This window comes from Rhinoraja longicauda, chromosome 6 (genome assembly GCF_053455715.1).
Source record: "Rhinoraja longicauda isolate Sanriku21f chromosome 6, sRhiLon1.1, whole genome shotgun sequence".
Classification (NCBI taxonomy): Eukaryota; Metazoa; Chordata; class Chondrichthyes; order Rajiformes; family Arhynchobatidae; genus Rhinoraja; species Rhinoraja longicauda.
Window position 1 is genome coordinate 48,356,341 of NC_135958.1, and position 23,133 is coordinate 48,379,473.

The 23,133-nt window shown below is 43.6% G+C and overlaps 1 protein-coding gene across 1 annotated transcript in view; it reads left to right on the top strand.

Annotated features, from left to right (window-relative positions):
- Positions 1–23,133, top strand: part of dnah9 (dynein, axonemal, heavy chain 9) — a 467,621-nt gene that overhangs the window by 38,424 nt on the left and 406,064 nt on the right. The window contains exons 9-16 of the mRNA XM_078400937.1: positions 1,128–1,242; positions 3,512–3,580; positions 7,729–7,855; positions 8,339–8,594; positions 9,401–9,642; positions 12,956–13,091; positions 14,471–14,667; positions 18,765–19,189. Of these exons, the coding sequence (XP_078257063.1) occupies positions 1,128–1,242; positions 3,512–3,580; positions 7,729–7,855; positions 8,339–8,594; positions 9,401–9,642; positions 12,956–13,091; positions 14,471–14,667; positions 18,765–19,189 (1,567 nt within the window). The remainder of the gene's footprint in view (positions 1–1,127; positions 1,243–3,511; positions 3,581–7,728; positions 7,856–8,338; positions 8,595–9,400; positions 9,643–12,955; positions 13,092–14,470; positions 14,668–18,764; positions 19,190–23,133) is intronic.

Sequence of the window (23,133 nt, forward strand, 5' to 3'; positions counted from 1 at the left end):
TCATATTAATGCAATTTTTGCCTCTGATAGTGTTTATGCCATTCTTTCCAGGAAACCATCATTTAATCTGTATTCACCACCGTATCAGGTTGTGCGTTCGAGGGTCATAGCAATTCGATGCGTACAAATGCTTGCCTTGACTTCCTATTACCTTTGGTTCTTTTGCAAGTCACCCGAAATGATACCTATTAGAAGCAGTTAATAGACACAAAATGCTGGAGTAACTCGGGGAAAAGGCAGCATCTCTGGATAGAAGGAGGACAGTTTAAGAATAAGGGGTAGGCCATTTAGAACTGAGATGAGGAAAAACCTTTTCAGTCAGAGAGTTGTGAATCTGTGGAATTCTCTGCCTCAGAAGGCAGTGGAGGCCAATTCTCTGAATGCATTCAAGAGAGAGCTAGATAGAGCTCTTAAGGATAGTGGAGTCAGGGGGTATGGGGAGAAGGCAAAAACGGGGTACTGATGGAGAATGATCAGCCATGATCACATTGAATGGCGATGCTGGCTCGAAGGGCTGAATGGCTGCCTCCTGCACCTATTGTCTATTGTCTATTTTAGGAAAAAACCCTGCAGATGCTGGTTAAATCGAAGGTAGACACAAAATGCTGGAGTAACTCAGTGGGTCAGGCAGCATCTCAGGAGAGAAAGAATGGGTGACATTTCGGGTTGAGACCCTTCTTCAGACTGGAATGGGCAGTTTCGGGTCAAGACCCTTCTTCAGAATGTTACATATGGTTGTTTTAACATTACTGTTTGCAGCAATTATTTTATTGCCAATCGTTTTTCTAATGCCTGAAGGAGTTTCAAGTATTGGAGCGAACACCCATTGTGCAGAAGGTGACAATTCTTCATCATTGTAGCCTGCTTGTGATCATATTGTTCAAAGGTCTCTTGCACTGATTGCAGATTGCAGCTGAGCTGATTCTCATCTTTTTCTGTTGTAACGCTGCATTTATCCCACATTACTCCCCCCTCCCTCTCCCTGTTTCTTGTACCACATAGAAGACTGTAGCATGACCGTACTTCCCATGAACTACACAGCTTTGCTTTAAGATTTAAATTTGTTTTTGCTGCAAGTATGGTTACACTATTCACCAGTGAATAAGACCCTGTTTTCTGTTTTGTAGGCTGCCCGCCATTGAACAAGAACATGCCGATTGTAAGTGGTGGGTTGCGCTGGGCTCAGGAGTTAAGGGAACGCATTCGAATCCCATTCAATAACTTCAAACAAGTCGCACAGCTGTAGGTATTTTGCTTCGCACATTAGGCATTATATAGGAAAGAATCGAGACTTTTGTACAAAATCTTGTATCGATTTCTGCTTCTCAAGATAAAAAGTAACTGGCTTTGACAGGACTTGAAAGGCCAGAAGATAAATTCCAACGGGCTCTGATGTTTCTATCAGTTCAGCCATCTTCTCAGGGTTCCACAAGGGTGACATCTTGGGGCGATGGCATGCGTTTACATTGGGTCTGAAGTATCGTCAAAGCCTTTATTTCTGAGATTGTAGTTTTGTTATTCCAATGTGACTTTGTTCTAACCAGAAGTAGATTGTATTTGCTGATAAGGAAGGAAGATTGGACAGAGAATGATCACTGGGTAGCTCATGTACACCGACATGGCGATTGTCTTGGTAGATACCTGGCAGGTTGCTTGGAATCGCTCCTAATCTTTATTCAAACTTTTCAGACATCATACTCTATACAGCAGCAATATTATCAAAACCATCTGCTTGGATGATCGTTGTTGATCTTTGATACCCTACGTAGAAGGAGGGTGGTGCTCTCTCAGTGTCAAGCCCAAATATTTATATTTCAATCAGAACCATCAAATACAGTAACTGGTGCAAATTATGCTGATTTAGATAGTAGTGAAAATGGAATCAATTGGAAAAGGAAGTATATCAATATTTTAAGAGAATATCACAAAGAAATTTAAATGACAACCAGATTTTTAACTCTTTTGGAAAGCCAATATCGCAAGAATAGGCCGAGCTGCTTCTTTCGACTTTAGAATGTAGAGATACAGCATGGAAACAGGCCCTTCGACCCACCGCGTCCACGCCGACCAGCGATCACCTGGCACACTAGGACAGTCGTACACACACTAGGGACAATTTACACTTTACAGAAGCCAATTAACCTACAAACCTTTACGTCTTTGGAGTGTGGGAGGAAACCGGAGCACACGGAGAAAAGCCACAAGGTCACGGGGAGAACGGACAAACACCGTGCTGACAGCACTCGCATCAGGATCAAATCCGGGTCTCTGGTGCTGTAAGGCAGCAACTCTACCGCTGCGCCACCATGCAGATTCTCAACTCTGGTGTTACAGATTCAATGCGATGACTATGAAATGGACTACAAAATTAGCCTTTGAGAGGGTCCATCAATGTACATTTGCAGTGTAATCCCTGTATGTGATTGTAATGTGCTCCTCTTTCATCTCATGTGGAATCATTATGCTATTGGAAGTTCTCTCCAGAGTCACTGAATGTAGCTTAAAGGAGGGATTTACGATGGAACATTTGCCTCCAATCCACCACTGTTTGTGATTTGGGGAACTAAAGTAAATAATTAAAGAAGATTGGATTGGATTGTGCCAATCTATGGAGTTATAGATTTAGATTTTTTTGAGATTTAGAGATACAGCGCAGAAACAGGCCCTTCGGCCCACTGGGTCCGCGCCGCCCAGCGATCCCCGCACATTAACACTATCCTACACCCACTCGGGACAATTTTTACATTTGCCCAGCCAATTAACCTACATACCTGTACCTCTTTGGAGTGTGGGAGGAAACCGAAGATCTCGGAGAAAACCCACGCAGGTCACGGGGAGAACGTACAAACTCCGTACAGACGGCGCCCGTAGTCAGGATCGAACCTGAGTCTCCGACGCTGCATTCGCTGTAAGGCAGCAACTCTACCGCTGCACCACCGTGCCGCACACGATATAGAGAGAGGCAGTGTAAGAACAGGCCATTCAGACCATGTAGTCCATGCCAGCCACCAACACCCATTTACACTAATCCGACATTAAACCCATGTGATTGTCCTCACATTCTCACCAACAACTCCCAGATTCTACCATTTGCACACACACTAGTGGCAAATGACCGCAGCCAATTTACCTACTAACCTGCACTTCTTTTGGATGTGGGATGAAACCGGAGCACCATGTGGAAACACACAGGGAAAACAAGCAAACTCTGCACAGGCAGCATGTGAGGATTGACCCTGGGTTTCTGGATCTGTGAGGCAGTAGCTATATCAGTGAGCCTCTATGTACATATTCAGCTAAGAATCAGCTTAGAATCATGTACTCTATGTACATATTCAGCTTAGAATCATTTGGTGTTCTCTTGTATGTACTCATTTGACGTATGCAGCAGCTGTAGATGCAAGGCTACATACAATGCAGTTTGAAATTACTCTAATGGTGGGTGAATATTGGTTTTTGAATAATATAAACATAATATAAACACTAATAATATAAACATAAATTTCTACAGGCGTATGGACTCCTCGGAAGGTCAAAGAATGAATCAGATGTATCAGGAGATGATGGAACTTTTGGATCAGTAAGTATATGTCTCTGCACATTAATTATGAATAAACAGATATTCGGACATTGAAATAGTTTGAAGTCATCTGAAACACAGATTTAAAAGTTTTAATTAATCAGTTATAGTGGGCCTATAACTGGAACCCACAAGTAGTCTCACCATTATTGCACATTGCTCTTTTGCAAGCCTGATTGGACCTAGATAAATGTGTAGGAAGGAACTGCAAATGCTGTTTTAAACTGAAGATGGACACAAAAAGCTGGAGTAACTCAGCAGGTCAGACAGCATCTCTGGAGAAAAGGAATAGGTGATGTTTTGGGTCGAGACCCTTCTTTAGTCCGAAGAACGGTCTCGACCCGAAATGTCGCCTATTTCTTTTCTCCAGAGTTGCTGTCTGACCCGCTGAGTTACTCCAGCTTTTTGTTCCCAGACACATGTCTGATTCTGTAACAAGTCTGATTTTCTAATGTTCAGTGTAAAATATATCTGATGATAATGTCAAACTGCATTGTTGAGTCAGAGTCATTTGGCATGGAAATGGCCATTCAGCCCACTGAGTCCATGACAATCATCAAAAACCCACATCACTAATGTTACACTAATCCCATTTTATTTTCCCTAATTCCCATCAGCCATCCATTTGTTTCTCATCATGCACCCACCTTAACACTAGGGGCAACTTGCAGCGGTCAATTGGCCTACAAAGTGCTTTTCTTTGGGATGTGGGAGGAATTTGGTGCATCTAAGGGATATCCATGTAGTTAGTTTAGTTTAGAGATACAGCGCAGAAACAGGCCCTTCGGCCCACCGGGTCCGCATCAACCAGCGATCCCCGCACATTAACACTATTCTACACACATTAGGGACAATTTTTACATTTACCAAGCCAATTAACCTACATACCTGTACGACTTGGAGTGTGGGAGGAAACTGAAGATCCCGGAGAAAACCCACGCAGGTCACGAGGAGAACGTACAAACTCCGTACAGACGGCGCCCATAGTCGGGATCGAACCCGGGTCTCCGGCGCTGCATTCGCTGTAAGACGGCAACTCCACCGCTACACCACCGTGCTGCCCTTTACAGGAAACAATTGCCAAACTCCACACAGACAGCACCAGAAGTCAGGATTGAACCCAGGTTACTGGAGCCGTGAGGTGGCACCTCTACTACCCATTTTTACTGTACCACCCCAATGTTTCCTGGTGTTTTAACTCAATTAATAGTGATTAAAGAAGTGGCTATGGTCCACAATGTGTAACAGCGTAAAAACCTCAACATTGTAGAAGGTGGATATGCTGTTTCTTAAACAGTTCTTTCTGAGCCACTGGTGGGAAATGATCAGTGCTGTGAAGCCCAGTTGCATACAATAGGTACGGCAGAAAAATGGCTTATGAGGAATCTGTGTGTAGAGAGATGTGCAATTCTCTTCCTGTAAGTGTTGATGGACAAAGACAATGGGTTTCGTAGGTGGATAGTGCAGGTATATAATGTAAGAAACAAGTAGGCTCATAATGGTGGAACTGTAAGATTTTCAGGATGGACAAATTCTTAATCTGTTGGCATTCTGCAAAGAAATATGTATGTGAATGCATTGGAACACAAGGATCCACTTCAAACCATATGGAATCGGAAGACTTCATGGCAACTGCAGTTACGCTGGGTTTAGACTTCAGAATGAATGTCATCGTCGTAGCTTTTCCATTACTTTTGAGAACGCTCACTGCCTCTCTGAAATCGGCAGGCTTTTTCTGTTCACTCCTGATTATGTATGTATGTTTACATACTTGGCTAATAAATTAATTACAATTACAATTACAATTAATAATCCTTTAAAGGGATTTTATTGAGCATAGTTTGGCTTGGCAGTCTTCCGATTCCTGCTATTGTCTCGAACTGATGAGGTGAAAGTGATTGTGACCATTGAATGCTTTGATGCAAAGTGATGAATTGAGAACTACTGCCTTGATTTAGCTGTGTGTTATCTCTGCACAAAAGCTGTTACTGCATTTTATAGCCATTAACTATGCACTCATAGAAAAGGTAATGTATTACATTTTAAATGGAGAATTTGCTATGAATCACAGGAATTAAACAGAAATCAAATCTAATTCCAGTTAATTAAACGGCTTGTGCACAGTAAGCATTGTACACACAATGCAACATTCACTTGATGAATAACTGTCTTTTCATTCACCTAAATGAGCTGCTGCAAATGTGTTATTCTGTACACCTAATGGTTTGAATTTTTTCACCAACAAAAGCTCATATATTAGTTTAAGTTTCATACAGACTGGTTAAGTCATTATTTTGCTTCATCCACTGCAATCTTAACTCTGAATTGATGATAACAGAAGATAGACTCAAACAGCTGGAGTAACTCAACGGGTCAGACAGCATCTCTGGAGAAAAGGAATAGGTGACGTTTCGGATCAAGACCCTTCTTCAGACTGAGAGTCAGGGGAATGGGAAACTGGTTTTCATAGACAAAATATCACACATTTTTCACAAGGCTTTTTATACTAAGCTAGCAGATGTTATATTCATTTCTGATTTTCATTATTCATAAGAATTTCCTTTATTTTACAATCATAATTGTGTTGGGTCAAAATACTCAAAGTTTGGAAATTACTTTACTGCCTTTAAATGGTGTAAAGGCAGTATTGAGGCTCATCCTACTGCTGTTTGTGAAAGTTTGAGATCCAACTGTGAAGTTCAATGTGGAATCTTGATGGGTTTCCCTGTGTAACATTGTGCTGAAACTGATTTGAACAATTCTGTAGAGTGTTTCAATTGATCCATTGCATGTTTTGCCACCTCCATTATTTACCTTGGAGTGTGATGTTTATAGTACCTTCTCTTTGAGGGGCATACAACAAAGCAAGCAACACTCATTTGGCCATAAGGGAAGTTTGTTACAGATTGAAGGAATTGTTGAGCTCCTTCAGCGGGCTAGTAGAATCTGGACAAGCAGGTGACAAACAGTGTCCAAAGATGGCATGTGTTTTGTGCAAGGGGATCCAGACTGACCCCCAGGGCCGCAGGCAGGTGGTCCTGGAAGGAGATGGCCAGGGAGGTCTCAGTAAGCACAGTGCAATCTATCAACGCCTTATTGGTAATCCACTTGCTGCAGCTGTGAGTTAAAATAAAATAAGTCAGGTCTTCCTTCCTCGAGTGGATTTTGGGTGACTTCTCCAATGCAACAGCAAGCAATAAAGTGTGAGATGTGGCAGAAAGGAGTGGCAGCAGCCTGGAATGGTCCTAGGTCTGGGAAGCTGAGACAGACTGTGACCTGATGGTATCATGAGGTCTGTCCAATTTCATCAGCAATTTAGCACATCCTCCAGAACGGGCCTAGGTTGGTTAGAACATCTGCATTTCCAGCAGCTTTGGTTTCACCACCGCGGTGTACTTGGCCCATGGATTCCTCTTTCTCTGCACTTTTTTCTTTCTCTTGCCATCCATAGGTATTTAGTGTCCGCCATGGATGTGCAGCTGTGATCTGGATTTCATGAGATCACCGATCCAGAACATCATTGTGGTGATTCTGGTCATGTTTTCGGCCGCAAACCTCAAGGATGAGGGTTGCAGTCTGGATTTTGATCGAGATAATTTTCTTTTTGTGTTGGTGTTGGTCTCCAATGCTTCATGCCTCCTGAAAGAATTACGAACCTTAGCAGGTGCATCAATTTGTACACTCCCCCCACGACAAGCATATTTTTTTCTTGCGTCCAAGTTTATGGCACTGACTTTATGATATTTCAAGGAGAAAATAGATGACATTTGCTGAGCCGATGAAAAATAGATGGATTGTGAGATGGTCTGTGGAGATGATATTCAGTTTGCTATGCAGCAACCGTGCAAAAAGCACTGGTGGATCTTGAACTTTCACCAGTCGCTGTAGGATGATCCTCAATACTGTTTGTACACCATTTAAACAGCATGTTATTAAATGTATGTCCATCAACTTTGGTCATTAGGCCGGTTACAATAACCACTGCTGCTTTGATCTTTGCATGGTAGGTTTATGAAATCTACCCTTCTCAATTTTAGTGCTTCCTGCGCTCTCAGGCTAATACAGAATCTATTAAGTATACAATTCTTTAGCGAAGTCTTCAACCAGCATGGGCTTGTTCTTATTTGGAATTCCTTAATTTATACCAGGTATGAAGCAAAGCTGTATGTGGAATGGTCCAAGACTGTGTCTCAAAAATCGCAATATAATCTCACTCAACCTCTCCTCAAACGAGACCCAGAAACAAAACTAATCTCTGTCAATTTTGAGCCTCAGGTAAGTCATTCGAGAAAATTAGTTGTTAAGGTTGGATAGCTCTTGCGTATGAACTAAAATTTAGCCCTGAATTCATAGTTATAAATCTCAGAAATGATGTGGCAAAGTACTGTACTCTATTATCTCCTTAATTGTATTTTATCTCGACCATCTTCTTTTTCCAACAACTTATGTCTGTGTGGAATAATTAAGTGCTGGTACTTGATGGCTAAGAGTTGTATCATCAGGCCTGGCAATTGATTTATCTAGAGGCAGTTGTGAGCAGGTTTAATCTCAAAATCAGAATCTGAACCTGGTGCAGGCTAATGTAAAGATAGAATAATCATTGTTGATTTAAAATTGATAAAGTGATATAATCTTAATTAAAGCATTTCTGTTTCAAATTGAATTCTCCATGGAAAAAAATACTTGAGGGAACAGCATTAATGTACCATTATGTGCTTTATTTGCCTCATCACCTTGGTTGTTTTGTGCAATTTACAGCTGGTCTCAGTGTTACGAGAAGTGAGATATTTAGAATCACAGCACACAGAGAAGATTCCAGAAACTGCATCTGAAATTTATGCCTCAAGAGAATCCTACCGCCAGTATGTGGCAACCTTGGAGCTGACTGCCATTTGGTACAACAAAGTCCGAAAGTCTGTCCTTGGGGTGGAATTTCCTCTCATAACGGAACAGGTACAACAGATTGACTCCAAAATGAAGGAGGCAGAAGAATTATTGAACTGGAAGAATGAAGGTAATGAATTAATTTGCATTGCTTCTCATATAATATACATGACATTCATTAAAGGCTCACTACTCTGTCTCACTAAAGAAGGGTCCTGACCCGAAACATCACCCATCCATGTTCTCCAGAGATGCTGCCTGAGCCGCTGAATTACTCCAGCGCTTTGCGTCATTTTATTTTGTAAACCAGCGTCAGCAGTTCCTTATGTCTGCTGTACTTGATATATTGAAAGCTGCTTGCTCAAAAATGAAGTAACGGAGAGAGAAGGATTGGGGATTTTTAACAAGTCTTTAACTTCTTCAATAAGGTAGTTTTTTTAAAAATGTAACTTTTCAGGAAGAAATTATTTAACATTTAATTATCGAAAGTACCAATGAAAATCATGTGATTAAGCAAGACACCGTGGCGTACTAAGATTTTTGGACAATTCCCAATTCCAGACTTAATGAGCAGTTGTTTGTATCCTTGAATATGTTGGAATCCTAGTCATAATGTTGTGCTGCGCTGTTTAAATGAACCGTTCATTTTGTGTTTCTTCCAAGAGCTTGCTTTCCCCTTGTCTAACCTCTAATAAGATTAATAGCTACTTCAATGAAATTGATCAAAAAAACTTGCCAGCGCTTGGCTTTAGCATGTTAAGATATTAAAGGCAAATTATAAAGGATGTGAAAAACTCCTCGTTATGTGGACTAGTAATTAACAAGCTCGTAGAATGCAATCAAGATAAATGGGAGCTCTTCACTGAAGAAGCCTACTAAATAATATTGTGTCGGAATGTCCCTGTGCTCACTACATTCTTGTTAATATTTTGCAAGGCATTTGGGAGTACATCCAGACGCTTCGGGATATGGTGCAAGGCTTGGAGAGCCGTATGCAGAAAGCAAAAGATAATGTGGGTGCCATGCAAGATGTTATGAAGACGTGGATATCTCCTGTTTTTGAAAGAAAAGAAGGGAAAAAGGACGCACTACTTAGTCTGGATGAGAAGAATGAAAGGCTTGAGAAACGCTTCCGTTTTATAGCGCAAACTGGTGAAAAAATACATGCGTTGGTGAAGGTATAATAAAATTGTAATTATAACCTTTAAGGGACTGCTCAACAGAATGCACAGCTTTCCAGCCAAAACTTAGGACTGTCTAGTCGTATTGTGAAAATGTTACGGATGCATATCGTGCCACTGCTTTTACAGATGAATTGGATGTGACTGGGTAATTCCATGATCAGTTTCAGTTTAGTTTATTGTCACGTGTACCGAGGGACAGTGAAAAGCTTGTGTTGCGTACAAACCAGCAAGTGGAAAGACAATACATGATTACATTCGAGCCGTTCACAGTGTACAGATACATGATAAGAGAATAACATTTAATGCAAGGTAAAGCCAGTATAGTCCGTTCAAAGATCGTCCGAGGGTCACCGATGAGGTAGATAGTAGTTCAGGACTGCTCACTGGTTGCCGTAGGATGTTTCAGCCAAGCATGACTGTTGAGTCACAAATTGATAATAGCTAATGGCATGCTGGCCTTCACAACGAGAGGATTTGAGTACAGGAGCATAGAAGTCCTTCTGCAGTTGTATAGGGCCTTGGTGAGACCACATCTGGAGTATTGTGTGCAGTTTTGGTCTCCTAATTTGAGGAAGGATGTCCTTGCTATTGAGGCAGTGCAGCGTAGGTTCACAAGGTTGATCCCTGGGATGGAGGGACTGTCAAATGTGGGAAGATTGGAAAGACTAGGCTTGTATTCACTGGAGTTTAGAAGCATGAGAGAGGATCTTATAGAGACGTACAAAATCATAAATGGACTAGACAAGCATGATGCAGGAAAAATCTTCCCAATGTTGGGGGAGTCCAGAACCAGGGGACACAGTCTAAGAATAAAGGGGAGGCCATTTAAAACTGAGGTGAGAAGAAACCTTTTCACCCAGAGAGTTGTGAATTTGTGGAATTCTCTGCCACAGAAGGCAGCGGAGGCCATTTCACTGGATGAATTTAAAAGAGAGTTAGATAGAGCTCTAGGGGCTAGTGGAATCAAGGGATATGGGGAGAAGGGAGGCACAGGATACTGATTGTGGATGATCAGCCATGATCACAAAGAATGGCGGTGCTGGCTCAAAGGTCCAAATGGCCTCCTCCTGCACCTAATATTTCAAAATCAAAATCAAAATCAAAGCCCATAATTCCTATTTAACCATCCTCTGCTCCCTGCATTTCTGACAGATATACCTGGCTAAATTTGGAAGACGTTATGGGAAATTTATAGCAATTAATGGAAAAGCCAACTATCAAGTAGGTCAAAGTTTGTTTGTAATGTGCTGGTAGGTTCATTAGGAAGCTACCCATGGTGAAAGCAAGTGGGCAAAGAATCAAAGAGTTGATGGGCATATTAGGGAGAATAAGTTACAGAAAAAGAGAGAAGTAATAGGACTGATAGGATTGTTCTTCTGGAGGCCCACTTGACCTTCATGGGCTGAATAACCTTTTTTGTCATATTAAGTAACAGAAATGGAAAATGTCGGAATTACTCAGCTAATCAGGTAGTGTATGTGAAAAGAGAAACAATAAACACTTCAGGTCTGAGACTCTTTATCAAAACTGACAAAGAGCAAAACAAAGTAAGTTGGGCCGTCAGAACTTACAAAATTTGCTAGATCATTTTTACCATTTTGAGGAAAAGGCGGTGAGTGAAATGTTAACTCCTTTGTCTTTCCCCACAGATGCAGTTTGACCTTCTGAGAACCTTCGGCATTTTATTTCGAATTTCCAGCATCTGCATTGTTTTGCCTTTCGATTTAAGTCAGTGGTTTAGTTTAGTTTAGTTCAGTTTAGTTTAGAGATACAGATTGGAAACAGGCCCTTCGGCCCACTGAGTCCACACCGACCAGTGATCCCCGCACCACTAACACAATCCTACACACACCAGGGACAATTTACACTTATACCACGTGAACAAACCCAAAGCCAATTAGGGCGGCACGGTAGCGCAGCGGTAGAGTTGCTGCTTTACAGCGAATGCAGCGCCGGAGACTCAGGTTCGATCCTGACTACGGGTGCTGTACTGTAAGGAGTTTGTACGTTCTCCCCGTGACCTGCGTGGGTTTTCTCCGAGATCTTCGGTTTCCTCCCACACTCCAAAGACGTACAGGTATGTAGGTTAATTGGCTGGGTAAATGTAAAAATTGTCCCTAGTGGGTGTAGGATAGTGTTAATGTACGGGGATCACTGGGCGGCACGGACTTGGTGGGCCGAAAAGGCCTGTTTCCGGCTGTATATATATGATGATATGATGATGAACCTACAAACCTGTACATTTTTGGTGTGTGGGAGGAAACCGAAGATCTCGGAGAAAACTCACGCAGGTCACGGGGAGAACGTACAAACTCCGTACAGACAGAATCTGTAGTCGGGATGGAACCCGGGTGTCTGGCGCTACAAACGCTGTAAGGCAGCAACTCTACCGCTGCGCCACTAATTAGTGAGATTAGTGAGAAACTGGAAACGTTTGAGGGGAGTCTAAAAGGAAATGGTTAAAAACTATCAGATTTAAAAAATGTATAGGAAGGAACTGCAGATGCTGGTTTAAACCAAAGATAGACACTAGAAGCTGGAGTAACTCAGCGGGTCAGGCAGCATCTCTGAAGAAAATGAATATGTGACATTTCGGGTTGAGACCCTTCTTCAATTGGAGGGAGAGATCTTAAACCCACTGCAGCACTGATACAAGCACCAGGGGCACGGATGTAGGCAGGCCGATTGAGTTCTGAGGGGACCACCAAAGAGGAACAAGATCAAAAGCGTGGCTGTTTCAGTAGGTTAAGTATCGTTTAAATGAGGCAGAAGCACCTTGAAGCTCCAGATTCAAAGCTGGAGTATCTACCATGCTGGGACATAACAGGTTCAAGAACTAAACCAGAGATTCCATTAATGCTGAGGAATCTGCAGGAATAGAGTCATAGAGTGATACAGTGTGGAAACAGGCCCTTCGGCCAAACCTGCCCACACTGGCCAACCTGTCCCACCTGCCCGTTTGGTCCATATCCCTCCAAACCTGTCCTATCCATGTACCTGTCTAACTGTTTCTTAAACGTTGGGATAGTCTCAGCCTCAACTACCTCCTCTGGCAGTTTGTTCCATACACCCTTTTTGTGAAACCAGCCTCTTACTCAGCTGGTTTCTCTTCTTAAGTGTGTCGAATATAACTACATTATATTTAACAATTGCAATTACTTCAAAAATGCATTGAAGTGTATGTGGATTAATACATTTTGTTTTTAGTGATGGATTTTACAATGTTCAAATTTGTCTCAATTTACATCTATGAATTGCTGGTTAATATGTCTTGTTATGTGTAACCTATATTATTTTAAATCACAAGGAAAATCTGAGTCTCTTCCAAGCTGATGTAACATCGAGTGTGTGGAAGGCATATGTTGACTACATTGATGAAATGGTCATCGATGGTTTCTTCAATGCCATTGAAGCCTCTCTGAATTACCTTATAGATAACACTGGTAAGAATAACGTGACAATATAGTTAATCATCGAAGTGCAATGATCACTTGCTGAGGAGAAAGTTATCTCGCTTCCACATGCAGTGTCTGCATCTGAGTTGATGCTGTATGTGTGGATTGAATAGAGTTTTATTTCTACTGTCGCTCCCATTTAGTTTTTTCATAAGTGCCTGTTAAGTTGCATCTCCTGGAGCCCTGAAAAGAAAAAGGCATGAAAGAGTAAAGTGAGAAATCAAGGTGCATTTAGTAATGATTTGCAGCTTCAGATTGTGAGCTGAGTGGAAGTTTGGATGTGTCAAGGACAATTAGATTTGAGAGCACAAGGAAAACTCTGTTAATCAGGCACCTGATTGTTTAGAAATCAGATATCCAGCTCACTCATTAGCTGGTGGTCCTGAATCAAGTGGGAGTTGTGGGCAGAGGTCAGGTATTTAACATCAGGGTTCAGATGATGGGATTGTTTGTGGTCAGAGCCAGGGTTTTAGAGCCATAGCGTAATACAGCGCTGAACAGACGCTTTGGCCCAACTCATCCATGATGGCCAAGATGCCCGTCTGACCAGCCCCATTTGCCCCATAGGTCTCGTATCAGCCCAAATGTCTTGTTATTCAGACTGATGCCAGGTGAGTGGGCGGGGCAGAGACAGAATGTTGTTGGAGACAGTAAGACTGGTGGGAGAACTGGGAAGGGGGAGGGGATGGAGAGAGGGGGAAAGCAAGGTCTACTTGTAGTTAGAGAAGTCAATGTTCATACCACTGGGGTGTAAGCTACCCAAGCGAAATATGAGGTGCTGTTCCTCCAATTTGCACTGGGCCACACTCTGACAATGGAGAAGGCCCAGGACAGAAAGGTCAGATTGGGAATGGGAGGGGGAGTTAAAGTGCTGAGCAGCCGGGAGATCAGGTTGGTTAAGACGTATTGAATGGAGGTGTTCAGCGAAACGAACGCCGAGCCTGCGCTTGGTCTCGCCGATGTACAGGAGTTGACACCTGGAACAGCGGATACAGTAGATGAGGTTGGAGGAGGTGCAAGTGAACCTCTGTCTTACCTGAAAAGACTGTTGGGGTCCTTGGATGGAGTCGAGGGGGAAGGTAAAGGGACAGGTGTTGCATCTCCTGCGGTTGCAGGGGAAAGTACCTGGGGAGGTTTGGGTGGGAAGGGACGAGCGTACCAGGGAGTTGCGGAGGGAATGGTCTCTGCGGAAAGCAGAAAGGGGTGGAGATGGGGAGATGTGGCTGGTAGTTGACCCACCTCTCTCCAGAGATGCTGCCTGTCCTGCTGAGTTACTCTGGCATGTTGTGTCTACCTTCATGTTTAGTCTTCTCATTTTTAGTGGAGATCACACAGACTGCCTTCATTATTCTCTTATTTTTTCATAGATCCGAAAGCTGGTTTTGCACCACTGTTTGAAGCCCAGTTAGACCTAGTCTCTCCAGATTTGATCTTCCGTCCGTCCCTTGAGATCGGCAGCAGTGACAGTTTCTATGATATGATCGATGGGCTGATTAACGACGTTTTCAAGATTTCATCTTTAGTACCCAGGTTGGCAGAACACACCAATTATCCTCACTATCAGGTAAGTCTCTCTGCTGACTGATGTTTAATAAATGCTTGTAAATAAACAATTTCATCCCAATCCCCAGAGAGGAAACTCAACATTTTCCTTGCAATGTCAGCTGTATATCTTGACTTTAATGGAGAAGCCAAGTGCTTTAGAAGTTTGTAAAACACACATTAGACTTGTTCGTCAGATTTCTGATAGCTGGTAGATTAAAATTACCCTTGAAGTTTTTAAAATTATATTTCTTATTCTTTTGTCTGAAAGCAATAGATTCAAGAGACGGAAAATATAGCTTTTGCTTTATACTTTTCGGTCAGAAATCAAAATGATTAGAGTAAAAAAATTAAGACTTTGTGGGGCCTTTTTGAATTAGACTTTACTTTAGACTTTAGACTTTAGAGCAGCGTTTCTCAACCGGGGTTCCCCAGAACACTACGGTTCCGCTAGAGGTCGCTAGAGGTTCCGCGAGAATTCCCCCGCCCTGGAAGTCTCCCCGAAAATGTGGCACCTAGGCTGGGCAAGGCAGCCAATCTCGACCTCATCGGGACTTCCATGGCCGATCGGTGGGTTGAATTTGCAACCTGCGGCCTGGGCTCCTGGAACTTCAGCCCAGCTGGAGTCAGCACATCTATCCTCATAGCCGGCTTCCTTGGCCGGCTTTACAGGCCGGTATATCGGCCCCCCCAGCAGCCTAGGTGGACCGTCCAAGTACCGTTGTACCCCTCTCGGACCTTCTTTGGTCAGATAAAATGGATAAACCATTTTCTGATTTTCTGGAACCAAGAGTGCCAGAAAATCAGTGGTGGAACTGTAATGAGTAAATATTAAATTTAAGTGCAAGATTATACAACTAAATTAATTAATTAAGACGTGGTTAAAATATAAAACACAGCAGAAAAGCCAATTGCCATCTTTTTGGGCTGATTATCAATTTATGTGCGAATTTACTTCAACAAGTACTTCAGTATGTACTTCAATAAGCAAGATGACATTATGCTCTAAATTACTGCGATTAGTGGACATATGTGGGTTTGTGTTCCCCAAGACTGGAACCAATGTAGAGCAGAAATGCACATCCTTGCTCATCATATGCAAATGCATTTTGAGTCATTTTTGTGTTTAACTTCATATTCGTAATTTTATTACACACATAATCGGCTATTCTTGGAAGATTCTTGGGGATTATAATAAATTCTTCAACCTGTTATGTCATTTAAAAGTATAATAATCATCGGGAATACATTTAGTGACCTCTGTATGGGGCCAGTGTGAAACGGCCTTTAGTCAGTAGTCAGGAGCTGTTTTTATGTAGGGATTCCCTGAGACATGAAAATTATTTCAAGGGTTCCGCAAGGGTAAAAAAGGTTGAGAAACTCTGCTTTAGAGATACAGCGTGGAAACAGGCCACTTCGGCCCACCGAGTCCAATCAGGAATTACCCCGGATACTAGCGCATTAGGGACAATTAACAATTTATAGAAGCAATTAACCTAAAAACCTGTACTTCTTTGGAGTGCAGGAGGGAACCGGAGTACCGGGGAAACCCCACCCTGTCACAAGGGGAACGTACAAAATGTGCAGGAATGAACTGCAGATGCTGGTTTAAATCAAAGGTAGACACAAAATGCTGGAGTAACTCAGCGGGACAGGTAGCATCTCTGGAGAAACGGAATGGGAGACGTTTCGGGTTGAGACCCTTCTTCAGACTTGTCTTCAGAGACAATCTTCAAAGTCTGAAGCCAAGGATCTCGACCCGAAATGTCACCCATTCCTTCTCTCCAGAGATGCTGCCTGTCCCGCTGAGTTACTCCAGCATTTTATGTCTACCAAGGGAACGTACAAACTCCATACAGATAGCATCCGCAGTCAGGGTGGAACCTGGGACTCCTGCACTGTAAGGCAGCAACTCCACCACTGCATCACTCCGCTACCCATTAACCTGTAAAATTGGACATGATCATTGTAGATTACTACACACTGGGCCATAAGTAGGAAGTATTAAAAGTCGTTCTTATTTTGATGTTAGAGGTGAAGTATGGGCATTTTCTCCCCACTCAAATGGTTGCATTATTTCAAACAGTGGTAAGAACATTGGAGTAAACATTACCAATGGGAGATGGCGGGTTTCATAGTTGCTTTCATGGAGTTGCAGAGGCATAAATTGTTCCTTTGGTCCACCACTTCCATTCCGACCTTTTTACCCATTTACGTTAATCCCATTTGCCTGCACCCTTTGATGCCTTGCTTATTCACGTATCTATCTAAATGCCTTGCAAACATAGTGATTGTATCTCATTCCTCCACCTCTTCCAGCGGCACTTTGCAGATATACTGTATACCTTTCTTTGTGTTTAAAAAAAACCTACCTTACGATGCTCTTTAAATATCCTACCTGTCACCTTTAAACTAGACCCATTTGTTTTTGATACCTACGCTGTCCATATGCATATCTCAGTCTGAAGAAGGGTCTCGACCTGAAACGTCACTCATTCCTTCTCTCCTGAGATGCTGCCTGACCTGCTGAGTTACTCCAGCATTTTGTGAATAAACACCTTCGATTTGTTCCAGCATCTGCAGTTATTTTCTTATACTCTCTATATGCATTGTTTCACTGCTGCATTTTCCATAAGTTTGTTCTTCTGAGTTTATTATGTGTTGCCGCTTCATTAGTTCATTAGTGATAGGAGCAGAATTAGGCCATTCGGCCCATCAAGTATACTCCGCCATGCAATGATGGCTGATCTGTCTTCCCCTCCCAACCCCATTCTCCTGCCTTCTCTCCATAACCCCTGACACCCGTACAAATCAAGAATTGAACTCTGTCTTAAAAATATCCACTGACGTGTGGCCCCCACAGCCTTCTGTGGCAAATAATTCCACAGATTCACCACCCTCTGACTAAAGAAATTCCTCCTCATCTCCTTCCTAAAGAAATGTCCTTTAATTCTGAGGCTGTGGCCTCCAGTCCTAGAACCTCTCCACATCCACTCTCTCCAAGCCTTTCACTGCTCGGTAAGTTTCAATAAGGTTCCTCCTCATTATTCTAAACTCCAGCCAGTAGAGGCCGAGCGGCATCAAACGGTCATCATATGTTAACCCATTCATTCCTGGAATCATTCTCATTCTCTCTCTTTTTTTCTTTCTTTTTTTCTTTCTTTTTTTCTTTCTTTCTTTCTCTCTCTCTCTCTCTCCCCCTCTCTCTCTCTCTCCCCCCTCTCTCCCCCTCTCTCCCCCTCTCTCCCCCTCTCTCCCCCTCTCTCCCCCTCTCTCCCCCTCTCTCCCCCTCTCTCCCCCTCTCTCCCCCCTCTCTCCCCCTCTCTCCCCCCTCTCTCCCCCTCTCTCCCCCCACTCTCCCCCCTCTCTCCCCCCTCTCTCCCCCCCTCTCTCCCCCTCTCTCCCCCCTCTCTCCCCCCTCTCTCCCCCCTCTCTCCCCCCTCTCTCCCCCCTCTCTCCCCCCTCTCTCCCCCCTCTCTCCCCCCTCTCTCCCCCCCTCTCTCCCCCCTCTCTCCCCCCCCTCTCTCCCCCCTCTCTCCCCCCCTCTCTCCCCCCTCTCTCCCCCCTCTCTCCCCCCTCTCTCCCCCCTCTCTCCCCCCTCTCTCCCCCCCTCTCTCCCCCCTCTCTCCCCCCTCTCTCCCCCCTCTCTCCCCCCTCTCTCCCCCCTCTCTCCCCCCTCTCTCCCCCCTCTCCCCCCCTCTCTCCCCCCTCTCTCCCCCCTCTCTCCCCCCTCTCTCCCCCCTCTCTCCCCCCTCTCTCCCCCCTCTCTCCCCCCTCTCTCCCCCCTCTCTCCCCCCTCTCTCCCCCCTCTCTCCCCCCTCTCTCCCCCCTCTCTCCCCCCTCTCTCCCCCCTCTCTCCCCCCTCTCTCCCCTCTCTCTCCCCTCTCTCTCTCTCTCTCTCTCTCTCTCCCTCCTTTTCCCTCCTTTTCCCTCTTTCCCTCTTTCCCTCTTTCCCTCTTTCCCTCTTTCCCTCCTTTTCTCCTTCTTTCCTTCCCACCTCCTCCCACCCTCCCTCTTTTCCTTCCTTTCCTTCCTTCGTTCCTGTTTTTCCTGTCTTTTCTTTCCTTCATTTCCTCCCTGTCTTTCTTCCCTCTCTCCCCTCTCTCCCTTCTGTTGCAGGCTGACATGGAAGACATGGCTGACCTGGCAGACATGCGGCAGCAGCTGATGGACAATGTTCAGCATGTGATGGCAAAGTGCTGTGGGTATCGAAACTCCTTCGACCAGTATGCCTACCTTTGGGTTGACGATCGGAAGGAATTTATGCGGCAATTCCTCCTGTATGGCCACGTTCTCACGGCTGAAGACGTCGAGGCCCATGCGGAAGACGGTGTTCCAGAGAGCCCTCCAACACTCCAGCAGTACAAGGAGCAGATGGACTCCTATGAAAAGATCTACGATGAAGTGAACTCTCTGGAACCCATCAACATTTTTGACAGCTGGATGCGAATTGATGGCAGGCCCTTTAAGTCTGCCCTGTTGAATATCATCAAGAAGTGGAGCCTTATGTTCAAACAGCACCTGATTGACCACGTAACACACAGGTAAGACACTGGAGGGAAGATGAGGCCATAGCCTCAGAATAAAAGGATGCACCTTTAGAAAGGAGAAGAGAAGGAATCTCTTTCGTAGGAGGGTGGTGAATCTGTGGAATTCATTGCCACAGAGGTTGTGGAGGCCAAGTCAATGGATATTTTTAAGGCGGAGATTGACAGATTCTTGATTACTATGGGTGTCAGGGGTTATGGGGCGAAGGCAGGAGAATGGGGTTGAGAGGAAAAGATAGATCAGTCATGATTGAATGACGGAGTAGACTTGAAGGGCTGAATGGCCTAATTCTGGTCCGGGAATGGATGGTTATGAATTTATGATAGGACAGGGGAGGTTGCAGAAGAGATTCACCAGGATGTTGCCTGGAATGGAGAGTTTCAGTTATGAAGAGAGATTGTAGATGCATGTTTTCCCTGGAGCAGAGATTAGTAGGGACATGATGCAGAAAGTTAGGGGAGACTTTAGGAAACCTTTCCCCATTTGATATATGTAAAGGACGTAGATTTAGGATAAGGGATAAGAAATGAAGAAAGGATCTGAGGGGACCATTTTCTGCCCAGAGAGTGGGGAGTACCTGGAATACACTGCGCAAGAGAGTGGTGGAAGCACAGTTGCTGCCAGCATTTCGAAATGTTTAGATGAACACTTGAATTGGTTGGACAAAAAATGCTGGAGTAACTCAGCGGGCCAGGCAGCATCTTTGGAGAGAAGGAATGGGTGACGTTTCGGGTCGAGAGCCTTCTTCACTCACTCACGCACACCTGCAACGGACCCCAAAAGAAACTCTTCAACTTGAATTGGTTAGGTATAGTGGGCAATGTCCAAGTGCTGGAAGATGGGATTAATACGGATGAGTGCCCACTGGTCAGGCTGGACACGGTGGGCCGAATGGTCGGTTTCCGTGCTGTAAGAATCTGACTCTAAGACACTCTTTATTTCAGGTTAATTCTTGAAAACTGTTGTACATTGTTATACAGCAAGGGTTTCAAATAATAGTGTCTTTCAAGTATTTATTTTGTTGGAAATGAAAATGAGAAATTTAACTGCCACCGTGTTTATTCTCTCGAATGGTGCTAAACCTTAATTTGTGTTAAAATCTTATAATTTTGATTTGTTTAGACTCCTATTTGTTTAGCACAAAGTTATTATCGAGTATTAATTGCACAGAAATTAGCAACCTACAGTTTGCTGAAAAGACCTATAAGCAATTTCCAGATAGAGTCAAGAGTCAAGAGTGTTTTATTGTCATATGTCCCAGATAGAACATTGAAATTCTTACTTGCTACAGTGCCAAGATAGATACACAAATGCAAATACACCACATACACATATACTCTATCTCTCTACCCCTTTCTCTCTGCCTCTCTCTCTCTCTACCTCTTTGGCCAGGAGAACAAACATTGGTTAAACATGTAACTTTCCTGACGTCCTTCAGGTGGAAAGCAAAGTTGACACATTGGCTGGTTTAGGAAGCTAATTAACTGTTGGGGCTCGATTATTAGTGAATTGATTACATTCAAGAATACGCAAGACTTATCTTGCAGAGAAAATTATCTCAGAGAGTTGAAGATTTGGAGATGAGAAGATTTAACGTCACAGAGATTTGAAAACAAGCTTTAGAATCTTAACATTGAGCTATTGTTTAATAGAACAGTGCAGCACAGGAACAGACCCTTCAGGCGACAATGTCCGTGCTGAACATGATGCCAAGACCAATTCTCATCTGCCTGCACATAAACCATACCCCTCCGTTCCCTGCATATCCATGTGTCTCTCCGAAAGTCTCTTAAATACTATCGTTCCTGCCTCCACCACCACCCCCAGTAATGTGTCCCAGGGGCTTACCACCCTCTGTGTGGCAAAACAAAACCTGCCTGCATATCTCCTTTAAATTTCACCCCTCTCACCTTAACCAAAGTTCCATCCAGCTGTATCATGACTTCCTGACTTATACTCAATACCTCAACCAATGAGGGAAATAGACAATAGACAATAAGTGCAGGAGTAAGCCATTCGACCCTTTGAGCCAACACCACCATTCAATGTGATCATGGCTGATCATTCTCAATAGGTACCCCTTTCCTGCCTTCTCCCCATACCCCCTGACTCCGCTACCCTTAAGAGCTCTATCTAGCTCTCTCTTGAATGCATTCAGATAATTGGCCTCCACTGCCTTCTGAGGCTGAGAATTCCACAGATTTACAACTCTCTGACTGAAAAAGTTTTTCCTCATCTTTGTTCTAAATGGCCTTCCCCTTACTCTTAAACTGTGGATATGGCAAGCATACCATATGCCTTCTTTACCACTGTATCTGCTTGTGTTGGTACTTTCAGGGAATTATAAAGTAACCCAATGATCACTCTGCACATTAATATTGTTAAGGGTCTTGTCTTTTAATTGTATATTTTGCCCTTACAATCAACCTTTCTAAGAGCAACACGCCTCACTTGCTTGGACTAAACTCCATCTACGATTTCTGTGCCTATTTCTATAGCTGATCTATATCTCACTGTATCTTTTGTCAGCCTTCTTCACTGCCCATGATCGCACCAATCTTGGTGTCATCTGCAAACTTACCAACCAACCCGTCCATCTACATTCATGTCCAAGTCATTGATATGAATTACAAGCAGCAGAGGTCCCAACACAGATCCCTGAGGAACGCCACTGTCACAAATCTCCTGCCTGAATACTAATCTTTCACCACAAAACTCTGTCTTCTGTCAGTGAGCCAGTTTTGAATCCATCCCACCAAGTCACTGTTAATCCCGTGCATCTTAATCTTCTGGATCAGCCTATCATGAGGAACCTTATCAAATGCCCAACTAAAAACAACAACATCGAGACATCTACCGCCCTACCCTCATCAATCACCTTTGCCACCTCCTCAAGGAACTCATCCAAGTTTGGAAGACAAGCTCTGCCACACACTGTCCCTCATTAACGCATTCTCTTCCAAATGGGAGTAAACCCGACCTGAAGAATGCTCTCCAATAGCTTCCCTCGCACTGATGCAAGACTCACAGGCTTGGATTCTCTCCCCTTTTTAAACATTAATAGACAATAGACAATAGGTGCAGGGGTAGGCCATTCCGCCCTTCATTAGCTACTCTCCAGTCCTCCGGGACCTCTCCGGTGGCCAGAGAAGATGCAATCCAACACTCCTGCAATCTCCTCTCCCGCCTCTCTCAATAACCTGGGATAGATCCCCTGAGGCTCCAGGGATTTATGCATTTTATTGCTTTTCACGAGTCCCCATACTCCTCCTTCTTAATCTAAAACTCCCCTTGAATATTAGTATTCTCAAATCTATCTCACTGTCCTCCATGACCTTCTCCTTGATAAAAACAGATGCAACGTACTTATTTAGTGACTTGCCTACATCCACTGACTCCAAACACAAATTCCCTCCTTTATCCTTGAACTGTCCTGCTTTCTCTCTTTTATTTAATCTCGTTATAAAAAGAATTGGGATTTTCTTTAATCCAACTCGCCACAATAATTTTGTGGTTCCTTTTGGCCTTTCTAATCGCCCGTTTGTTCCTTCCTCCATGCTTTATTTTTCTCAAAGGCCCTGTCTGATTTAATCTTCCTAAACCTTGCATTTGGTTCCTTTTAGCTTTTGATCAAATTTACAACTTCTTTGGTCATCTAAGTTTCCCATGCTGGTCCTGAACTTTGATCAACTGGACTTTAAATGACTCCCAGACGTCTGAAGAAGGGTCTCGACCCGAAACGTCACCCATTCCTTCCCTCCTGAGATGCTGCCTGACCTGCTGAGTTACTCCAGCATTTTGTGAATAAATACCCCAGATTTCAGATGTCTTCTAACCCAACAAACAACTGCTCACAATGTACCCTCTTAAGCTCCTGTCTAATAATGTCGTAATTTACCTTACTCCAATTTTAGTACCTTCCACAAGGTCCACAGATCCC